This window comes from Natrix helvetica (genome assembly GCF_964273705.1).
Source record: "Natrix helvetica genome assembly, chromosome: 4".
In the NCBI taxonomy this organism is placed as follows: Eukaryota; Metazoa; Chordata; class Lepidosauria; order Squamata; family Natricidae; genus Natrix; species Natrix helvetica.
The window spans coordinates 21,215,622-21,237,917 of record NC_138550.1 but is presented as its reverse complement, the minus strand read 5'-3'; the positions used below and the strand labels follow the sequence as shown (position 1 = coordinate 21,237,917).

At 43.3% G+C, this 22,296-nt stretch overlaps 1 protein-coding gene across 4 annotated transcripts in view; it reads right to left on the bottom strand.

Moving 5' to 3' along the window:
* The window catches only part of FGF9 (fibroblast growth factor 9), an 85,959-nt gene that overhangs the window by 46,314 nt on the left and 17,349 nt on the right, over positions 1-22,296 (bottom strand). Inside the window, exon 1 of one of the 4 annotated variants that reach the window (XM_081951764.1) lies at positions 9,279-10,416. The exons of 2 other annotated variants lie outside the window; for them this stretch is intronic. In XM_081951764.1, the coding sequence (XP_081807890.1) occupies positions 9,279-9,555 (277 nt within the window). In that variant the 5' untranslated portion in view covers positions 9,556-10,416. Of the gene's footprint in view, positions 1-4,464; positions 4,498-9,278; positions 10,417-22,296 lie in introns of those variants that run through there. One more of the 4 variants, XM_081951767.1, reaches the window with a different exon arrangement.

Sequence of the window (22,296 nt, the reverse complement as noted above, 5' to 3'; positions counted from 1 at the left end):
TTTCTGTTGCTAACCAAAAACAGTTGAGTTTTCACCTTTTCTCTCAATTAGGCAAATCACTAGTTGTTAAGTGGATCATGCAGTTGTTAAGTAAACCTGGCTTCCCTGGATGACTTTGCTTGTCAGAAGATGGCTTGGAAGATTACAAATGGTGATCACATGATCCCAGGACAGTGCAACTGTCATAACTATATGCCAGTTGCCAAGTGCCTGAATTTTGATCATGGGGATGCTACAATGGTCATAAGTATGAAAACTGGTCATAAGTCACTCGTTTCAATGCTGTTATAATTTTGAACAGCCAGTAAATGAATGGTTGTTAAATCCAGGACTACCTGTACTTGGAAAATTAAAAATGGCAGTTTGCCATAACTCACAGCTTAGTTTGTATCTATGCACACTTGCGGGGGGGGGGGGGGCGGGGGGGCGGGGGGGCGGGGGGGAGTTAACTTAAATAGTAGAAAGTATTTGAGGGACTTGAATAGGCAAGACAAAGCAATTGCAAGAGCTTCCTTTAGGTAAGTGGAACAGTTGTCAGTAGCCAGAACATTATGGTAGCCATTTTAGGTAACAGCTAAACTATCCTGTATGCCAGCTATTTGAGAGATCCAAAAATGCCAAAAGGACTATTGACAGCCTACCACTCAAGTACAGAAAAGACATCAGAATGAAAAGAGTTACTTGAAGCTCTGATTCCAATGCCTTGCTCAGATCAAGAATCCAAGTTAAAGCACTCTTGATAGATGATTGCTCAACCTTCACCTGGATATATTCAATAAATGGGAGCTTACTACTTCTCTAATTACTTGATTTTACTTTTGATCTGAGAGTTAGTTTAGTGCAGAGGTTAAGATACCAGGCTAGAAACTGGGAAATTAAGCTCTAGTCCCACATTAAACATGAAGCCAACTGGATGACCATGAGCCAGTCACATACTTTAAACCAGGGCTGTCAAACCCCTGGTCTGGATGTGTCACGTGCTGGCCACGCCCACGCCCAGTTTAGCGAACGGGGGAAAGTCCCAATATGTCACGTGGCGGCGTGAGTTTGACACCCCTGCTCTAAACCCTGAAAGGAGGCAATGGCAAAGCACTTTTGAAAAATCTTGGAAAGAAAACTGCAGGGACTGCATTTGCCAGGAGTCAACGCTAATTCGAAGGTGTGCACATGTATATCCCCTTTGAATTGCTCATTACAAGGAAAATAACTTCTGATACTCAGCTGGAACCTGCTCTCCTCAAATGCATTGTTCCATGTCCTGTCCTAAGACATGGGAAACTTCTTCTAGGCAATATCTTTTCAACTACCATAGTTTTCGGAGCATATGATGCACCAGAGTATAAGACGCACCAAGATTTTGAAGAGGCAAATTAAAAAAAAGTATTTGCACTCTGCAAACCTCCCAAAAAAGGGGCATGCATAGCCTGTAGGAGGCTTATAGAGTGCTCCTGGGGGCTGGGGGGAGGGCAAAAATGAGCAAGAAACAGCCCATATTTTGCTCATTTTTGCACTCCCCAGCCCCCAGGAGCACTCTGGAAGCCTCCTATAGGCTATGCACGGCATTTTTGCAAAGGTTGTGGGTTTTCGGGAGGTCAAAAATGCTGTATTCAGTGTATAAGATGCACCCAGATTTTCACCCTCTTGAGGGAAAAAGGTGCGTCTTATACTCCGAAAAATACAATATTTACCAACTGCCCCCATATGCTCTTACTATAGCCTCTTCTCAGGACTAAACATGCCCTGTTCCTTCCACCTGTCTTCAGAGAACTTAATTCCTAGACTCCTAATTCTCCCTGTTGTCTAAAGCACTTTTATAATAGGGTAAGCAGAATGCAGAATAAACTGGAACGTTATTTTGTGTAATTTAGAAGCCATAGTTCTGCACCTTCAAACCGCATTTGTCCTTTTGGCAGCCACATCACATCAACTTACATTTAGTTCTCAATAAACTATTATTCCTAATTCACCAGAATCATTACCAAGCCAGAACACTCCTATCTTATACATGAAGATTTCATTTATTTTCCTTAAGATCATTTTACATTTCTCTCTGCTAAGTTTCATTCCATTCAGTCAGCTTTTATTTAATATTTCAAGTTTATAAGCAGATGTTATGTCACTCTACTAACTTACATTCTGTACTGCCAGAAAAGCACAACTCTGACGAAACTGAGTTATGCCACTGATCAGCATTTCTTCTCAGGAGACACCAATCTTGTCAGCTAACATGCCTATCCAATCAATCCACCTGGCAGTTCATGGGCAAAAAATCTATACCACTCAATAAGGCCACATTCATAGGTATTATTCCCAAATTCTGTCAGAAGTCAAACTTTTACAATAGGTCCTGCATAATCTAACACATTGTCAAATCTAGAAATGAAACAGTCCTGGGATGGGGCAGTGGGGTGGAGATGGAACAATCTAAGAGTTAGCTATTTAATGGTCATACTAATTAAATGCCAAAGTACTCCAACCAACTTTTCAAAAGACTGCTAATTAGAAAGTCAAAAGATATATTGTCAAATATTCTGTTATAAATAAGATAAATTATGTCTATAGCATTCCAACAGTCTACTTATTCAGGAAGTTTTAAGGTTTGCCTGAGTGAGGAACCAACTGAAAATTCCAGGGATATTAATTAGACCATGTTGAAAAAATATCTTTGAAGAAGTAAATGATAAGCCACGTCCCCAAATCCTTGCATGGATGCAGTCATATCAACTCCTAGAGTTCTATTCCATTTCTTTTTTTCCCCTCAAGATTCTTGAAGGTATAGATACTTCTAACATAACTTCTCCTCCCTTTCTATTGTTTGTTCTTTTCAATAAATTGCATCCTCAGCTGCTAAATTCCTGTTTGGAGAGTCAGTCAGATATCCTTTACATGTTTGATTAAACACTTCAGTTATGAAGCATAGTTTAATGGATAGATCTGGACTTCCATTAAACTATGGAAGTTGGGACTTTTCTGGGAAATTGTCTTAATAAATGAATAGATGGCCCCAAGTATTCTGTATTGCTTAGCTTGCCCCACAGGTTGGATCTACACAATGTACTAAAATGTAAATTTGAATTAAACACATTTCCTAAGGTCACATTAAATTTGACCGATTACAGACCATCAAGACGTTGCTTAGTGACTACAGATATATTTTCTTCATGATTTCTCCCTGACCTGCTCCTTCAGCTTTTCCAACACGGAGCCATCACCACAATAACTAAGTCTATTGACCTTACTGCTGATGGTCCTATTCTTTTCTTCTGACTTTTTCACCATTAAATCCTTCTCCAGAACTCACATAAGAAAGATTCTTTGCCCAAATAATAACCTGTATTATGTTCTGGTTCACCTAACATGTTAAGAGAATCACCTGCCTTCCATACAAAACCACATACTGTCCAACTCTACCTTAGCATGCTGTACAAAACCCAACTACAGAACCATAATGTTGGATACACTTACACCAAGTAACCCTTGTTCAATGCATAATCTGCCCAGGGCTACTCAGTACTCTCTTCCCTGGTAAATGAGCATCAGTCTCCATTGAGATCTTTCCAATTGTGTAAAGGGCAGCTTTCCCACCAGATGTTCCAATGTCAAAACAACTTTTGCCTTACCCAGCGTTACCCCACAAAAGTCCTGAACATTTTTGCCATCATTACATTTTCTAATCCACAGAAAACAAGCAGAACAGCAGAAAACAAGGCAATCTCCTTCTGAAGGGGCAAAGCTACTTCAAACCATCTTTTGTATAAGCCCATTAGGGGCAGGGAATAAACAAGGCAGGCAGATACACACACACACACACACACACCCCTAAGCCTCCGTTTACAAGGGAGCACAAACTAAAACAAGCCTCTCTCTCTCTCTCTCTCCCTCTCTCTCTCCCTCTCCAGTCCTCCGGCACCACCTTGCTCTTCAAAGGCCTCAAACCGGGGAGGGCAGCAGAAAGCCTGGGCAAAAAGGGAAAAGGGCTCCCTCCCCACACTGTCCCCAAAAGTGTTACTGCGGGTCCTCTTCTCCATTTCTCTGCAACTGGATTTCCTAGCACGCTCTGAGTGGGTGGGTAAGCAAACACCTGCAGTAGTTGGGCTTTTACGCCCCCGCGGGACGGACTGCAAAAAAAGGGTTGACCCTGAAAGACGTTTGGAGCCGTGAGAACAAGGCTCCCCCATCTCTGCGCTGCACAATTCCAGACGACCAGTTGGGGGTCGTCCAAGAGTTAGTGCTTTCCTTTCCTTGCCACACACACCCCTGGCGGCCTTCCCGGGATCCCTGTGACCCAGCTCCCTAGTTTTCGCGGGGGGCACTGCAGTTTTGCCAGGCGGTTGAAGGACCTCGCCGTGCGGAGGACGTTCCGCACTTCACGGAGATGTGCGCCCCCGCCCCCGCTCGGGACGGCGCTTGGGCATCAACCTTGCACCAAGGTTTTTCCCTACGTCAGAATTGGCCCTTGCCAACCTTATCCGGGAGGCGCGAACCCGGTCCTGTCACGCAGCTGCCGGGTTCTCCCCTCTGCCCGCTATTGCGTAGACGAGAGCTCCCTGGATAGAGCGCGCGGCTCCCAATGGCGCGCGCATTCTGTCTCGGTTCCGCGGCCTTTTAATTACTCGGGCTGAATTTATTGGACAATTAAACCGTGGATGGTTACTTTGCGGTTTAGTCCATTCTCTCTCTCTATCTCTCTCTCTCCTGCTTTTGCCAGCAGCTAACTGCGGAAAGGGGAAGGGCAGTATAAAGAGAAAACCACGAGGGGTGCGTGTAGTAGTAGAGAGTAGGGCCAACGCAATAGGCACGCCTTTCCACCACACTTCTAGAGATCATGGTGGCCAAATTTTGGGAGACTGCGATTCTTTGTATAGTGACAGTTTTTTTAAAAAAATCGCCTTGGTCACCCAGAATGCGTTAGAGAGTTTTCAACTCCCAAAGACTAAAAAATGTTGCAGGAAAGGTGTAAACTTTACAGCAAGATAAAACTGGCACATTGGTGTTTGTTTGTTTTTTACATGGCTGAATGCATTTACTAATGTGAGGGTGTAAACACCACAGTGAATCTATAAATTAGATTCTTTGGCATGATGCTACAATGGACTTTAAATCAAATGCAAAAATCGATGTAATTGCTAGAAGATGGCAGAGGTTTCTATATTTCTTGGCTAGTAGCCACTAATAGCCTGATTTTTTTTCAGTACAGATCTGGTGGTAGCCTAAATAAACAGGTAAATAATCTGAAAACTATATACAATCATCCAGAGATAGACTGCAGAACAGCCTGTCCACTCCAGACCCAGTGTTTTCTAGATGTGCTGGAAATTTGGAATTGGCATATCTGGAAGGCACTGAGGAAGTATTTTTCAGAAGCTATTATGAAAATATCTTAGTTGTACTATTAATTGCAGTTCCCAAACATACTAGAACAGTATTCTTCTGGATTGAATAGAAATCTCCTGTCAGCTATAGCTAATTTGAGGGGAAGAATGGGTCCAAGTATAGATTAGGGATGGTATTACACCCTCCATTTTTATGGTAATGAATTCCTGTTACTGATCTTAATAAAAAGGCAAGCTTTTTTTTTAAAAAAAAGCATATTCTACAGCTTTTATATAACTGCATGACTGCCCTGGTCTCTGTACAATCTAGAAACCAAACTAGGCATAAAAGAAGTCAAGATATATAAAACTTGGTATCTTGCCAAGGATATTCAGGGAGGCTCAGTCCTAGGTTTCCCCCATTCTAAAAGATATAATGTATTCCACAGGTGGTTTTTATTCTTTTGTTGGAGTCACCTGTGCTCTGCAGGTGCCATTCCAGGAATCTGAATTGTGCACGCAGTTTTTTTCTTTCATGTTTATAGCTTTATTAATCTAGTTCATCTACAATCAGGATTCCTTTACAACAGCTGGACATACTGTAAGTCAGCTTGCAGGCTGCAGTGTTTCAGAAATAGCACCTGTGGGTTTGCTTCACATACTATGCATGCTGAAAATATGGCCTATATCAACTCAGGAAGTTGGATTTATTCAGTTAATGATGGAGCAACAAGTTATATGTAAATAGCTACTGAATTCAGTGGAATCTCCCCTGGTATTGGGGTTTGCAGCCTTATAATTTTCACTGCATGATTTGCTGTGATGAAGCAAAACCCCATATTTATTAGTTATTACTAATAGACATTGACCACACTAGCACTTTCTATACATTTTGGACTTTTGCAGCCACAATTACCCAGCCCAAAGTTACTGAATCTGAATTCTAATACGGGTAGAAAACAAGGATGTTGGCAGGGGGTGTCAAAAAATTAAAGGTGGTGTTCATAGCTATATGCTGCAATCTAAGCACCACCTTTTTTTCAGGGTGCTTTGTGATAAAACATTTAAAAGATAAGGAAGGGGTTGGATCGCATGGTGGTAGATACCCCTTGACTTTTTTTTTGACAACTCTGCAAACATCCTGCTAGAAAAGGGGACATCACCACATCCAGCCCTATAACTTTACACAATCTTCCAGATTTTTCTTGTGCACCACTGCTTAGTTTATTCTTTTCAAGTGAAGAAAACAGCTGGATTTTTGTTACATTAAAAGAAGAAAAACAAAAACAAATCTCAGTATTTCTGATTTATAAAACAGAATATTAGCTGGCATGATTTCCCCATTCTGTGTAATAAACAGTCCCCTAATTAAATTTTCCTTGAGTCAAAGTCCCACTCTACCTGGACAGTCCATAGTGTTTCCCTGTTAACAATGCAAAAGTGATTTGTCCACTGTTTTCTTAGCCATTTGATCTGCTCTCCTGGGATTTTCTGGATGCTTCCTCTTACTACTACTACTACATCCTACGACTGCTACTTAACTCTCACTTTTCTTAGACTGCCACCCTTCAAAATCAACAAAGGTCTTTTTCTCCACTTTTAAGAGCCCCTAGTTGTAGCAGGTAAGATGGATAGCCATTTAAATCAAAGGAAGGATCTTGAATTTAACTGCAATATGATGATTGCTCTGAACCGCTGGCATAGCCAGTGCCCCTTGGGTTTCTTTCTTTCCTTTTTCCTTTTTTAAAGATCTGTCTTCCTGTAAAGGGGGCTATTTAATTCAGAGCCACCTCAAGCGAGTGGAAGGGGGGGGGTGTTATAGGGGAACTGGCGGAGTTTAGGACCCTGCGGCATTGTCTTCGAGCTGCTGCTGTTGCCGCCGCGCAAATGCGCGAGGAAGCAGCAGCTTCAGCTCGGCCACCGTACACCTGCTACCGGCTGAGCCCGCGGACTGGTGCTGAGCGTCAGAAGACCCGATTGCAGCCTTTTAACACGCCGCCGCTTCCGACCTTCGCACACGAAAAATGTACCGTAAAGCCTCCAGTCCGGTCTTTGAGCGCGCGCGTGCATGCATTCTATAGGCATCACATACATTACATACATAACAGCCACGCTCACACCCTGCACCAGATCTCCACCGCTGCATGATAAGGGCCACGCAAAAAAAAACAAAAAACCATTCCGGAGCAAAAGGGGCGTGCGGAGGGAGGACAGAGCGGACACCAAACCCAATGCCTGCTAAATCGCCCAACTTTCTCCCCTCCAGGAATTGCTACCGCCTCTTAAGATGCCTTTCAATGTCGCACGCACGCCCCGGTGCCTACACTCCCTTTTATTGAGGGAAAGGGGTTCCTGGGAGCTCCGCAAGTCTGATTCTCTTCGGAAACCGCGTTGGGGTGGAGGGAGGGGGGGGGCGAAAAGCGGGTCTACGTCCTCAAGAGCTAAGGAAACCCAATTCAGGCAAGAATAAAAAGGAGGTGGGGTGGTTGTAACAAGACCTGGTTCACGTTTTCTCCCTTCGAAGGACACCCTTTCGTTACAGAACTGCGGCATTTCCCAATGGCTCTCGAAAGCAATAAAAGACACGAAATGGAGTTATATATTTTTTTGTCCAGTAACAACTGGTTTTAAAGCAGGACGGCGGGAAGGGAAACCACCACTGAACTTTTTTTTATCTTTTTATGATCTGGGCCAAGTGCAGTCAGGTGGATTTCCCGTCAAGTCCTTCCCAACAGCACTCGGGAAGTGGGATTGCTTCATTCTCTCCATTCTCCAAAGTTCAGCCCGTACAATTAAAATCATGAGCCGCCACTTAAACCCTGCGATATCAATCAAAACGCGCGGACGGTGCCTTTTGAATGCGTGGCACGGCGTCCTCCCTGGCACAAGAGATAGGAACTATAACTCCCATCATTCCCAAATCACGTTATTTGGGGGGTGGGGGAGACACACAAAGGCATTTGCGATTCCAGGACCTCTGGAGTGCGGCGAGTTGAGGAAGGCTGAATTCGCCGGCTGTCTATGCTGAGTCACAGAGAAAATTTAATGAGAGAGGGCTTTAAAAAAAACAAACTTTAAGCGAAGTCTGTGTTGAGCTGCTAACCAGCGCGGGTCTTTCATTTGACGCTGGGATATATCGAAGCATGCGGACATCCACCCCATGCCACAGAAACGCGAAGATAAGCGAAGGCTTCCTTTCCTTTCGTGCTAGAATTATTTCGGGACCAAAACGTCTTGGTTTGTTATGCTGGTACCGACAGACAGCGGGGCTGGTTGGGTGCGAACAGCCCTTCTCTCTCTCTCTCTCTCTCTCTCTCTCTCTCTCTCTCTCTCTCTCTCTCTCTCTCTCTCTCTCTCTCTCTCACTCACTCACTCTCACTCTCTCTCAAAAAAAAGGGGGGGTGTCCTTCAGCAGCGAAGAGCTAGTGCAGGGACGAGAGACGGCCGAAAACGGCTCTTCCAGATGTTCTGCTGCAGTTTAAGCAGGTGGACCGGAGCACATAGGAAAAGCGGGTAGGGAGGGACAGATCGTGAAAACACTTTACAGAATGATGAAAGTGAAAAAGCCCAATTTTCTCTGCACGTCTGCTTACTTAGAGTTAATAGAGACGCCTGGGCTGAACAGGCAAAGAATTCCTGCCCGGATTGGAAACTGATTCACTGAAAAGCTGGGCTACACCTCTGCGGAGAGGGACCCTTCCCTCTCGTTATTAACGCTTGCATTTACTCCTAAGCGAAGGAGAGGCCGCATCTATGGCTTTTACCACGATATACTGCTTTTTTTATCCCCCTAACCCACTTGGACACTCGCAGGGATCAGCCAATTCTCACCACAATGCCATCCACCAGCAGCACCCACTCCTTTTCCTCTCCGCCCGCCCCCCCCCCAGCCGCCCACCTTGCGCAGGAAAGGACTTCTGGCATAGCCCTCCCACGGCCACCAGGGGGTTAACCGCCCATACCTACCAAATCTGCTGTGGTCTTGCCTGGTTCCTTGGATCGTACCATTGGGGAAAATCTCTAAGTGAAATCCAGTCCTGCAATAGAGCTGCCTCCGCCTCAGGATGCCTTTTAAGTGATCCAAGTCCGTTACCGCAGGTCCCCGGGGGAGTCCACCTGCTTCGGACTGCCCCAGGTGGTCGCTTAACAAAACCGGGCTGTCCGCCGGCAAGACGGGCACGTTCCCAAAGGGGCCGGCGTCTTGGACCCCGAGATAGTTCCCAACTTCACCTAAAGGAGCCATCAGGAGCGGAAGAGGGTTGGAGGAGGAGGGGGGAAGGTAAACGGGTTTTTTTGGGGAGGGGGGTTGGCAGCAAATTGTGATTGCTAGTGCCCAACCTAAGATGTTTTTTCTTCAATTCTTTTTTTTAAAATGTGTCTCCACTCCGTTCTTCCCCCTTCCACTTGCAGTTACATTGAGGGAAGGTGGGGAGGGAAAAAAAGATCTCTGTTTTAATCCATCAGTGATCGCACAGATTCCAGACTAAAAAAAAAAATAGGACACCGGAATAAAGTAGCCCGCTCTTTTGGGTTCAAGGTCAAATCGCCCACTCAGTCTGAAAAAAGCAGCGCGCTCGCTCCGCACCGGGACATAGCTCTCTCAGCCCCCCTCGGGTTGTGGGTCTAGAAGCAGCGGACGAGGTCTATGTTCCCGGGGCTCTTAGCAGGCGGTGAGGTCTTCTGCCCATTCAGCCGTGAAAAGAATCAAAATCCGTAGTTTCTCCATTGGGTTTAGGAGCGGAATGACCATAGCAACTTCGGCGCCTTAGGCATTACAGAGGGCAGTGGGCACATACATTATCGATATATGGCATCTCAGATGCCCGGCCGACGCCAGGCCCCCCCTTTTTTTTAATGGGATCTGCTTCCCCAAAGACATGCGCTCTTTTTAGTCTATACCAGACTGCATCTATCAGCATGAATCCTAAAAAGGAGGGGAAAGGAAGGGGGGAGAAGAATAAGGGAGGGATATTCACATTGGCTGGCCGAGGTAAATCCTCCCCCCGAAAGGAGAAGGGGATTTCTTAAAAATAATAATATTTTAAAAACTTTTTGGACGTCCAGATCTATTATCCAGAATCTCTCTCTCCCTCTCTCTCTCTCTCTCTACGCGGATGCTCCTCGGTTCAGTCCGGCCGACGTTCTAGCCTCGAACCACCCAGGCAAGAGGGAAGGCAGCTCCGTCCAAGTGCGGGGATCTTTTCTTCGAGTTGCCTCGGAACAGGTGTAGCTTCGGCAGAGCTGGCCGGGCGATGTTGTACTCCAGCCCCGAGCTGCTGCGGCTCTCGTCTGTGGCTCTCCCATCCAAGCACGCAGGGAAAAGTGGCGCAGGAAGAGGCATTGGGCTGGGTTTAAGGTAGTCCAGCTTGCGGGCGGCTGAGGGGCTCTCCCAGGTCCTAGCGCTCAACATTACCTGCTGCAATAGACAGCTAACCCCACACCCAGCCTGCTCCAAGCAATTGAATCGCCGCGCTCGCTCCCTCGCTCGCTCTCTCTTCTCTCTCTCACCAGGACCGGCACACACACTTTTTTTTTTTTACTGGTCTGCGACACTCCTGGGTCCGTGGATATGCAGTAGGGCAGAAAACGATGCGGACCAGAAACTTTGAAGCCGCAATTGAGTCAGGAGCTCCCAGAATAGGGAGGGGGGAGGAGAAGAGGAAGAAAGAGAGGGAGGGAGGAAGAGCAGCGCGGCCTTACATCAAAGTAAATCTGGCTGGGGTTTATTTATTTATTTTTATTTATTTATTTATTTACCTAGATAGCTTCTGCGTTTGGTCACGGAATTGGTCGAGTATGTAAAAGGGAGAGCCCTCCCCACCCCCACCCCCAAAAAATCAAAGCTTGAGGTTCTGCATTCAGCCGGGCTCCAGTTTTCCCCAAGAGGCTAAATGGTTTTTTTTTTTTTTTAAACCAAAAGCTGGCAGCTTTGAGCTTAAAACGCTTTTACTTGGGACGAAGTTTGACGGTGGGAGAAACGCGCGCGCTCTACAAACGCACGCGCTTCCCCCCCCCCCCACTCCTTCAAGCGGCAAGTCCGCGTTCACAACTTCCCTGGGAAGCGGCGGCGGCGGATTTAAGGCTCGCTGGTGCCCTAAGCGCTGGCCAATCTTGATGCCCCCCTCCTCCTTTGTAGAAACTGTACAAATCTCAACTTTGTGGTGCCCCCTTGGGCCTGGTGCCCTAAGCACGTGCTTAGTCTGCTTAATAGTTCATACACCGCTGCTGGAAAGCAACTTCCACGCGCCTCCAGAATCCGTGCGCGGAACAGTCCTTTGGGGCTCAAAAAAAAAGGAGAGAGAGAGAGAGAGAGAGAGAGAGAGACCTAACGAGGCTCAGAGGCTTCTCTTTTTTTGCTACACGGAAGTCCAACCACCAGAAGACGAGGGGGAGGGAGTTAGGGGGGTCTGAAGTGATCAGGCTGCAAAACGTCCGGACGCTTCCTCCTCAGAATCTCCCCCTGAATGTGGAGGGAGCGTCTTTTTCTGAGGGCACCTGAGGTGGGTTGTCCTCCTTTTGAGAATCTGTGGAGTTCTGCCTAACTAACCCTATTTTTCGGGTCATTTTTCCTAGCAACTTCAACCATTCCCCACTCCAGCAGCTCCGGAATTCACGCGGGGCGCCCATAGCTTCTGCAGTAGCACAGCAGGCTGCTGAAGAAAACCCACGCGGGGGAGGAAAGCAGGAAAGCCTCGTTGCCCAGCCGCACCGGCGCGAGGTGAGGTGGCCTTGATCAGTCGCTACGTGCTCGCGGTTTGATAGATAGATAGATAGATAGATAGATAGATAGATAGATAGATAGATAGATAGATAGATAGATAGATAGATAGATAGATAGATAGATAGATAGATGATAGATAGATAGATAGATAGATAGATAGATAGATAGATAGATGATAGATAGATAGATGATAGATAGATAATGATGATAGATGATAGATAGATAGATAGATAGATAGATAGATAGATAGATAGATAGATAGATAGATAGATAGATAGATAGATAGATGATATAGATAGATAGATAGATAGATAGATAGATAGATAGATAGATAGATAGATAGATGATAGATAGATAGATAGATAGATAGATGATAGATAGATAGATAGATAGATAGATAGATAGATAGATAGATAGATAGATAGATAGATGATAGATAGATGATAGATAGATGATAGATAGATAGATAGATAGATAGATAGATAGATGATAGATAGATAGATGATAGATAGATAGATAGATGATAGATAGATAGATGATGATAGATAGATAGATAGATAGATAGATAGATAGATGATAGATAGATAGATAGATAGATGATAGATAGATAGATAGATGATAGATAGAGATAGAGATATATAGAGATATAGATATATAGATTGATTAGGAAATACCCCCAGGAGTTCTTCCCCTGCCCCAGAGGCTGTTACGTCGTTTTCCACGTGGAATCTGAAACCGTGGGGGGGGGGGGGGTTTAAAAGGCTGGCTGAATGCTTGAATGCAACCATACAGTTTTGAGCAAAAGGCCAATACAAAAGACACACTTGGAGCTCTTGGAAATGTTCCGGCTTCGGTTGTGAAGAAGCATCTTCCATCATGTGGTAAGTGCCCCTATCAAAGAACATCAAAAGTTCAGCCACAGGATGGGTTTTTCATTTCAGGGTACAGTTTCCAACAATGTAAAGTAGGAATCAGGCTTTGCTAGGATTCTAGTTTGCAGCCAGCATGGAGTTCTCCTCTAAAGTGTTAGCAGAAGGTAAAGGTTCCCCTCGCACATATGTGCTAGTCCTTCCTGACTCTAGGGGGCGGTGCTCATCTCAGTTTCAAAGCCAAAGAGCCAGCGCTGTCCGAAGACGTCTCCGTGGTCATGTGGCCAGCATGACTAAACGCCAAAAGCGCACGGACGTCTGTTACCTTCCCACCAAAGCTGGTTCCTATTTTTTCTACTTGCATTTTTACATGCTTTCCAACTGCTAGGTGGGCAGAAGCTAGGATAAGTAATGGGAGCTCACTCTGTTATGCCGCGCTAGGGATTTGAACTGCCGAACTGCTGACCTTTCTGATTGACAAGCTCAGTGTCTTAGCCACTGAGCCACCGCGTTCCTTCAAGCATTAGCAGAATGCCACCTTTAATTTGATGGCAAGATGGATGTCAGACATTTTTTAAGTTGCCTTTTGAAAGTAACTTGAAACATATGAAATGTGAGAGCCATTGCCTATATATTTAGTATTTCAGTTCCTCAGAAATACGTAATAAAATTGCCATTGCCCTGCACAACTTTGTATATAAGTGTACATCCTCTTAAACTGGGATTACATGCAGCAGCCTGATGCAATATGTTTTCTCCATCTAAGTTTATGAAAGTAATACATCTTAAGATGCAACAAGAGATGGTAAACTAGGGTGTGTTGATTGAATTTCAATGGATTGTATTCATAACCAACTTTTAAGCCACAATCTACACAGCACGATGGTTGTATCCACGCAATATGCAAAGCCAACCATATGATGACTTAGAACGATGTTCAAAACCCATCTGTGATGTTATTGTAAAACAAAAATTCAGCTAAAATAGCTCGCAACATGTTTTGGGAAGACTGCAAGATGCAGCAAGATTACGCTGATCTCAAAAAGCTAAGCAAGGACAGGAATAGGAAACCATTGGAAAGTTCTAAGACTTTGGCTAGACTCCTACTCCTAACTCCTAGTCCTAACTAGACTCCTAATCCTTGATTTCTTAAATCAAAAAGTTCTGGAAGAAGCCATTGGCAAATACTGTTAAATATCCTGTTTTTGTCTATAAGAATTCATTTAGTCACAGGAGTGAAACTCAAATGATACCCTCAAAACGACGCTATAAGGCTCTGCACATCAGAACAACTAGACACAAGGACAGATTTTTTTCCAAATGCCATCACTCTCCTAAACAATTAATCCCAACAACACTGTCAAATTACCTACTAAGACTATTACTATTATTCTTCTCTTCCTTCCTCATACCTATGACTTTCCTAGTGCCTATCTCTTTCCACTTATGACTATCTTTAAAATTTATATTGCTTCTTTTATTTCCTACTATAATCTGATTGCTTATTAGTAATCACTAAGTGTTGTGTCTTATGATTCTTCATGAATGTATTCTATTTTATTTTTCTTAATGTACACTGAGAGTTTATGCACCAAAGACAAATTCCTTGTATGTCCAATCACACTTGGCCAATAAAGAATTCTATTCTATTCTGTTCTGTGATAGAATCAGAAGTTATAGTCAAAGGGCATCTTGGAGATGACCTGTTTCAACTCCCTAACCCAGCGATGGCGAACCATTTTTGGCTCGTGTGCCACAAGTGGGAGGAGCGCAGGGGAGTCGTGTGTGGGCGTGCCGCACCCATAATGCAACGCACGACCCCCCAGTGCGCGTGCACGCACAACGCGCGACCCCCCCATTTTTTCAGGATTTTTTCCCCCTCCCCAGGCTCCAGAGGCTTTATAGGAGCCTGGGGAGGGCGAAAACAGCCTCCCCTGCCCCCCCCGGAGGCCCTCCGGAGGCTTCAGAGACCATCCGGAGGCTTCCCTGAAGCCTTCGGAACACTTAAAACCACCCTCCAAGCAAACCGGAAGTGACTTTCGGGTTGCTCGGAGGGTGGTTTTAAGCATTCCGAAGGCTTCAGGGAAGCCTCCGGACGGTCCCTGAAGCCTCTGGGGGCGGGGGAGGCTCTTTTCACCCTCCCCAGGCTCCTATAAAGCCTCTGGAGCCTGGGGAAGGCGAAAAATAGCTTTTAAAAAGGTGAACTCAGCTGACAGGACAGCGCCTCGCGTGCCCTGACAAATGGCTCCGCGTGCCACAAGTGGCACGCGTGCCATAGGTTCGCCATCACTGCCCTAACCAATGCAGAAATCCACAGCTACAACATCCCCCCACAGATCGCCACCCAGTCTCTCATTTTAAAAAACTTCTATTAAAGGAGAATTCAACACCTCCTTAAAAAAAGCTCATTCCATTGCTGAACAGCTCTTATCATTGAGATATCTTTCCTGATATCCAACTAAAAATCTACTTCTTTGCCATTTAAATTAGTTGGCTTTAAATGACTTCAGGGGTGTTTTGTTTGTATAATTTAGCTAATATAATGAGTTTCACATGAGCTTCTTAAAATTATTTTTGTATTCTGGTTTTATAATAATAATAATAAATAATAATAATAAAATTTTATTTGTTAGCCGCACCCTCTTTTGAGCGTCATTTGTGAAAATGTCCTGACGGTAGGTTCTCAGTAGAAGCCACACAATATGTCAGCCCAGAAGAAAAATGACCTTTGGAGATCACACACACATACACACCAATGAATGTTTTAAGGTGACTATCTGACTTTTAGGTAGCAGTTCCGTCAAATTCTTCATGAAATTCTGTATTCAGTATCTTTATTCATATTTTTAATAGAGTGCTTTGGAATTACAAGATCTATTTCATTTTCAAAGAAATCCAGAAAAATGAAGATTTCTTCTTTGTAATCCCATGCTTCGGTATCTCTCTGTTCTGCTTTAACTATGAAAAAAAACATGCTCTTTCAAATGAAATCTCCTAACCGGAAATTTGAAAGAAATGGCTACATAGGCATCTGTCAAGATACTGCTTCATTTTCCTGCCTGTAGGCAGTGGGTTGGACTGGCGATGCTTCCTGCGGTTATTTCTATGGTTGCCTTCACCTGAACAAAGGCAGAGCATCAGGTAATTCTGTAAGAATTAATCAAAATCTCTTTTCTGCTTTGTTCCATTAGATGAGCTTGTTTTGCCATCCTGATTCCAAGAACCATGTTAAAGCAAGGCACTTTATATTGACTTTCCTTCTTTTTTTTTATCGCGCTGGAGATACCTAAATCGTTTAATGTATCAGACTAAGGAGATGTTTAAAAACCAATAGACATAATTAAAAACAACAATACATTATAGAATACCCTGATTCGTTTGACAGGTTAATGCTACAATTACAGTTTCTACTTGGAATGTGCAAAATCATTGATCCAGAAAAAACTCTGTTTCACTCCAGACCACACTATTCTAGAGGGAGAGGGGGGCATTTTGGCAGTTTCTAGAAGCAAACTCCTCAAAACAGTAGTAGCTCAAGTTATTATGAAGGGTGGTCTGAGCATCACAGGCTTGCTTCATTAAGAATGCTATGCTCACAACCTGTCATATGGCATCCCTTTCAGATTATTTACTTCTGGAATCTGACCCCTTCGAATGGCATGGTCCAGAGAATTCCACCTGGAAAGAAAGAGAATATTCTGGAGTTATCTGGAATGATCCATTCTCTGCTCCACATCCATATCCTACTACTGGTATTTACTTTTCTGAAATTAAATCCTACTGAAACCCATAGGAATTGTTTTTGACTAAGGGTAGTAATGGATTATAAATCATTCCCTTATGTAAATTGTTACAGGGCTCTTGCAGTTAATAATTTTGCTTTACTATTTTACTGTCTATTGTTGTATAAATTGTTTTGATTATGTTAATTGCATACTGTTTTAAGATTTATAAAAATAAAAGGCTGCTCGGAAAAAGATTTAATAAATCTATATAAAACTAAAACTTTGTTGTCAGGAAAGGGAAAGGAAGGGAAATTTCCAATGCTCCCTGCCATCTTCTTACAAGGAAACGCAATGGGGAAGCCGAAGGAAGTTGGAAATTGTTCCTGCTCCTGCCACTCTTTTTGCCTGCCCTTGGTCAATCTGTTTCTTTGTTTAGATAAGAAAATATCTCTAAAATGATGACCCAACAGGATTCAGGCTGTCTAGTAAATATTAAAACGGTCATTTTCCTGATTATCCCTTGATTTGTATAAGTTATTCCAGGAGAAGGCTACTTAAATACATCATGAGTACTATTCTAATATAGGTTTAGTGCCAGGTATGTTTTTTTTAATGAGGTATTTCAGAGCAAAGGAGAAAAAACAGAAAAATGCATTGTTCAACTACTTTATGGGCATTAAATAACAGGAAGAAAGGAATCGTCTAACAATCTTACAATTTTTCTGTCATTAATTTTGCAACTTACTAAATTTGCACACAGCTTTATAGAAGTCTCTTTCCTATGGATGTATCCTTGCCCTTCCCACAACTTGAATGTTGGTTAGAATATCCTACATTTATTTTGTGTAGCTCAAGGTGGCACACCTAAGACTCTTATCTCCTATTTTCCCTCATAATAACCATATAAGATGGGTTGGGAATTTGCCCAAATGTCCCAACCAGCTTTCATATCTAAGGGGAACATTAGAACTATAATCTCCAGCACCTTAAACGCTATATCAAGCTAGGTCCGATTCAATCTGGACCTCTTTTGTACATGCAGCGAACATCACAATGCACAGTGAACAAAGCTTGCCATTTGACAATGCAATATACTGCATCATTTCTCCCTCACCCACCTGCTCCCCATCGGACAGACACCTCTAGGGAAGTGAAAGTTGCATTTTGAAAAAGCAAGATAGGAACAGCATTCATGTTTTTTTGAACTTTGCTGTTGGACAAGATTCCTGAGAATATTATGGACAATCAAGAAAACAAGCAAATGGATCATTGAACAAATCCACCCAGAGTTCTCACTTGAAAAACAAATGATCAGTTCGAATTATTTATTTCAGACACATCATACAAACGCAGCTCTCTAGAGAAGGAGCTAATGCTGAGAAAGTAGAAAGAAGAGAATAAAGGGACACGACAACAGCAAGGTGCATAAACTCAATTATAGTGGCGGTAAATGCACCCTTGGAAGATCTGAAAGATGCTTTTAGGAGCAGATGGGCTTGGAGAAGATCTAACTATCTATGTGGTCACTAAGAGTGAACAACAAATTGAGCCACATAATGAATCAAAAAGTCGATATGTTGGGATAAAGAACTGCCTGGAAATTGTAAGCCTGCCTATCATCTAAGCCAGGGGTGTCCAAACTTGGGAACTTTAAGACTTGTGGACTTCAACTCCCAGAATTCCCCAGCCAGCCATGCAGCAAGATACCTCTATAATTCTGCCAAGAAAAATTCATGGTTGCAATCATCAGAGGTGTTAGGTGTTGAGCAGCATACAAATTTAATAAGTGAATGAAATCTGAAATCTTTTATGTTTTTACTTTTGGGTTTGTGCAAGATGCTGAACACTAACTCAATCCCTTGTTCACATTCAACTGAGACGCTTTGCTGGTTTGTAGCTAATTTAATCCTGCCCCTGACACACGGAGAAATGCACCTTATCTGAAATATTAATTGCATACTTTAGTAAGTTTGGCCTGCAAACCTGCTTTTAACATTTGTTAGAGCACTATCATGCTTTCATGAGTATTGTGTTTCCCCAAAAAAAGACAGGGTCTTATTTTCTTTTGATCCCCAAAATAAGTGCTTGGCCTTATTTTCAGGGAGCTCTTATTATTTTTTAGGTGCAGGAGGCAGCAAGTGTGGTCACCTCATGGCTGCTGCTATGTTGCAATATTTGGGGGGAGGGCTTATTTTAGCACATATGCTCAAAAGCCAGATTGGGCTTATTATCCGGGGAGGTCTTATTTTCAGGGAAACGTGGTAGGAACATCCAAACATATTTATTTAGAAATTTGCCACTTACTCTCACGTGGGGACTCAAGGTGGCTTATAAGGACGTAAAAGCACGATATAAAATAAAAATAATAAAATAATGCCCCCCACCCCGGCAACAACATACATTGATACCAGCCATTTAATAGGCTCCGTTTAATTCCATTCTGGATTCCCCAGGTCCTCTGGCAGAACCATGTCTCCTTATTCCAGAGATTGATTTCCATCTGTATTCACTGTTTATGCTATACACATGTACCACATACAAAACCACCAAGTGGACAACCACATTTTAGTTACTATGTTATGTGGACCAAACTCACAAAGTTGGGTTTTGTTTCAGTGTCATAGCAGCCACAGAAAATTATTTGATTGTTCCACCCCAGGCAATTAATGGACCCAATTATGTCTCAATGGGAGAGTCAGCTTGTTCTGGAAGGTCTGCTGAATGGTTCAACCAATGTCCTTGCAGCTATAAAAGGGCCAGCTAGGGCTATGGATCTGATTACACTCAAAGGACCTCTGCTGCCACAGATCCTGTAATTCCATCTGGTTTACAGAGAGGCTAAGGGAAAGGATAATCAGGACAGGGTTGGTCAGATGCTAAGACGCTGAGTTTGTCGATCAGAAAGGTTGGCAGTCCGGCGGTTTGAATCCCTAGTGCTGCGTAATAGAATGAGCTCCTGTTACTTGTCCCAGCTTCTGCCAACCTAGCAGTTCAAAAGCATGTAAAAATGCAAGTAGAAAAATAGGGAGCACCTTTGGTGGGATGGTAACTGTTCTGTGCGCCTTCAGCGTTTAGTCATGCTGGCCACATGACCACGGAGACGTCTATGGACAGCACTAGCTCTTCAGTTTTGAAATGGGAGATGAGCACCGCCCCCTAGAGTTGGGAGCGACTAGCACATATGTGCGACGGGAACCGTTACCTTTAAGGGAGATGAAGTAAGAAAGGACTTGCTTAGAGCACCTCTAGGCTCAGGTGAGAAGGAGCAAACCTAATCAGCCACAAATATTGACAAAATGTCAATATTTCTCCACCTTTATTGCACTCACAGATAGCAACCTTGTTTCGGGTAACCATGGCCAGCTAGTTTTCTGGTTACTGACACACATGCACGCATGATGGTCAGCTGGCCGGCGCACATACCGGAAAACAGAAGACCAGCTCTTCCTGTTTCCCACACTGCCACACGCGCAACGGCCAGCTGATCATCGTGCGCACATGTGCACCAGAAACCTGGAAGAGGAATGAGCGGATGCCACTCATGCCAGGTGACATAGCTCTGCGTGCCACTTCGGTCGTGCGTGCCATAGGTTTGTCATCATGGTACTAAGTAAATCTGGCTTCGCCACTGGCTTTGCTTGTCCGAAGGTCACAAACCATATGACCCTCAGATACTCCAACCATGATATGAATCAGGTGCCAAGTATATGGATTTTGATCACATGACCATAGAGATGCTGTAATAATGGTTGTAAGTGTGAAAAAACTAGCATAAATCTCCATATATCAACAACTAGGTATCCAACTACTACTTTCTGAGTCCATCCTAATAAGGATCAAGGGCCCCTCCACACAGGTAGCCCAGGAAATGTCCACTGCTGATGGATTTAAAGCCTCAAAAACCTACAGGATTCTACTCTCCCCATTTAGTTTGGGTGATAGCAAAACAGCTCAACAAAGCAACTAAAACGGGTGTCCAAACTTGGGAACTTTTAAGACTTGTGGACTTCAACTCCCAGAATTCCCCAGCCAGCATGCTGGCTGGGGAATTCTGGGAGTTGAAGTCCACAAGTCTTAAAAGTTCCCAAGTTTGGACACCCCCTGAACTAAAGCAATTCCATATCATATATCCCATATAAAAACCTCAGTGGATCCAGACAATTAGTTTATTCTCTCTGGTAAAATTCACTCAAAGTCAAGGCATATCAAAGTCTGTTACTTTTCTCCTTTCTCTGAAATTAAAGTAGTTAACCTTGGCTGGTATTCCCCTATTTTCTTTCCAACACGCAAATCTCAACTACACAGTAATAAAAAATAATACTATCCAGGTGGTTGATGTTTTTTTTTTCAGCTGAAAATGTGAAGACATATGCTATACTGTTTTGCCTCTGGGAGGAAAGACAGCAAAACTAATTTTACCAGCAATGCCAAAATAGCTAGGGTTGCCTGACAATAATAGCTATCGTGTAAACATAATCTTTCTATATAAAGACACTTGGGCCTCATTCCTTGACAAGGATATCAAAATTCTTCATATTCTTCCAGAACACACAGTAAGATCCAAACCGGTACACACACTCTATTTAGTGCAGAGGTCTTAAAATAGGACTTTTAAAAATGTCTTTTCTCCAAAGGCACAGGGCAAAGCAAAATATCAGTAATTAATGCTCTCCGAAGCAAGCCAAGGTACATGAGATGGAAGACGGGATTATGGAAATTCTTCCTTTGCTCTTTGCAAAGTAATTTCACATTGGGAAAGAGGAATTAGCAGTGTTAAGTAAGGAATGTGCATTAAAGGGAGTTCCCCTTTAATGTACTTTTAAACTCTTTAAGTTGGCAGGAGATAGATTTTCCACAGGCAGGTCTGCTTCATTTTTTAAGCAGTGCCTTCAGTTTGATTCTTGTAATATTTAAGGCAATCTTGATTTTTGGCCTGCGTTGCTACCAGTTGATTTCAATTCCACTCTTGGAGCAGCAGGAAACATCTGCATGAGCGTTCTATCAGATATTTCAAGATTGCTCTTCTTAATCATCTTTCATACGAAACATCAATTGTCCCTCCAGATGCCTCACTATCTTAATCAACCTACAAAAGTATTGTTATGTCATTCATGTTCTTCAAAGTTCCACTTGTGCACATCAGCCCACAAAAATGTGCACTCTTGTATTAGGGAGTGCCTCATTGAATGTTGTAGGACATATTGCTGAGTAAACCTGTATTTCACTTTACAATTTGATCCAAAGAGTTTCACCTATTTCTTGACTTAAAAATATATATCTGTGTTATTCTGTAAGGAAGTACACAAAAGTGAATCAAATAAGAAGAGGAAAACTAGATTTCTTTACTGTAACAAAATATATATATATTACAATGTCCCAGCATAGTGTTGGAAGAAATATCCATCTGGTTCAGTTCTAAGCCAGGAGAAAGCCACTGGAAACATGGAGACTGATTAGAAAGATGGTTGAATGGTAAAGCAGAACCACCAAGCGCATGGTTCTGGGCAGCTGACCATATGGAATTGAGGGTGGTGTTTTTTTAGACCTCTTGGGCTTTGAACATGAACTTCCTGTTTCTGTGCAAGAACATTTATTTTATTGGTTGTTGTCAGATTCTTATGGGGTCATGTTTGTCTGAGCTCCCAAGTTTGGTTGAAGTTTACTGAGTG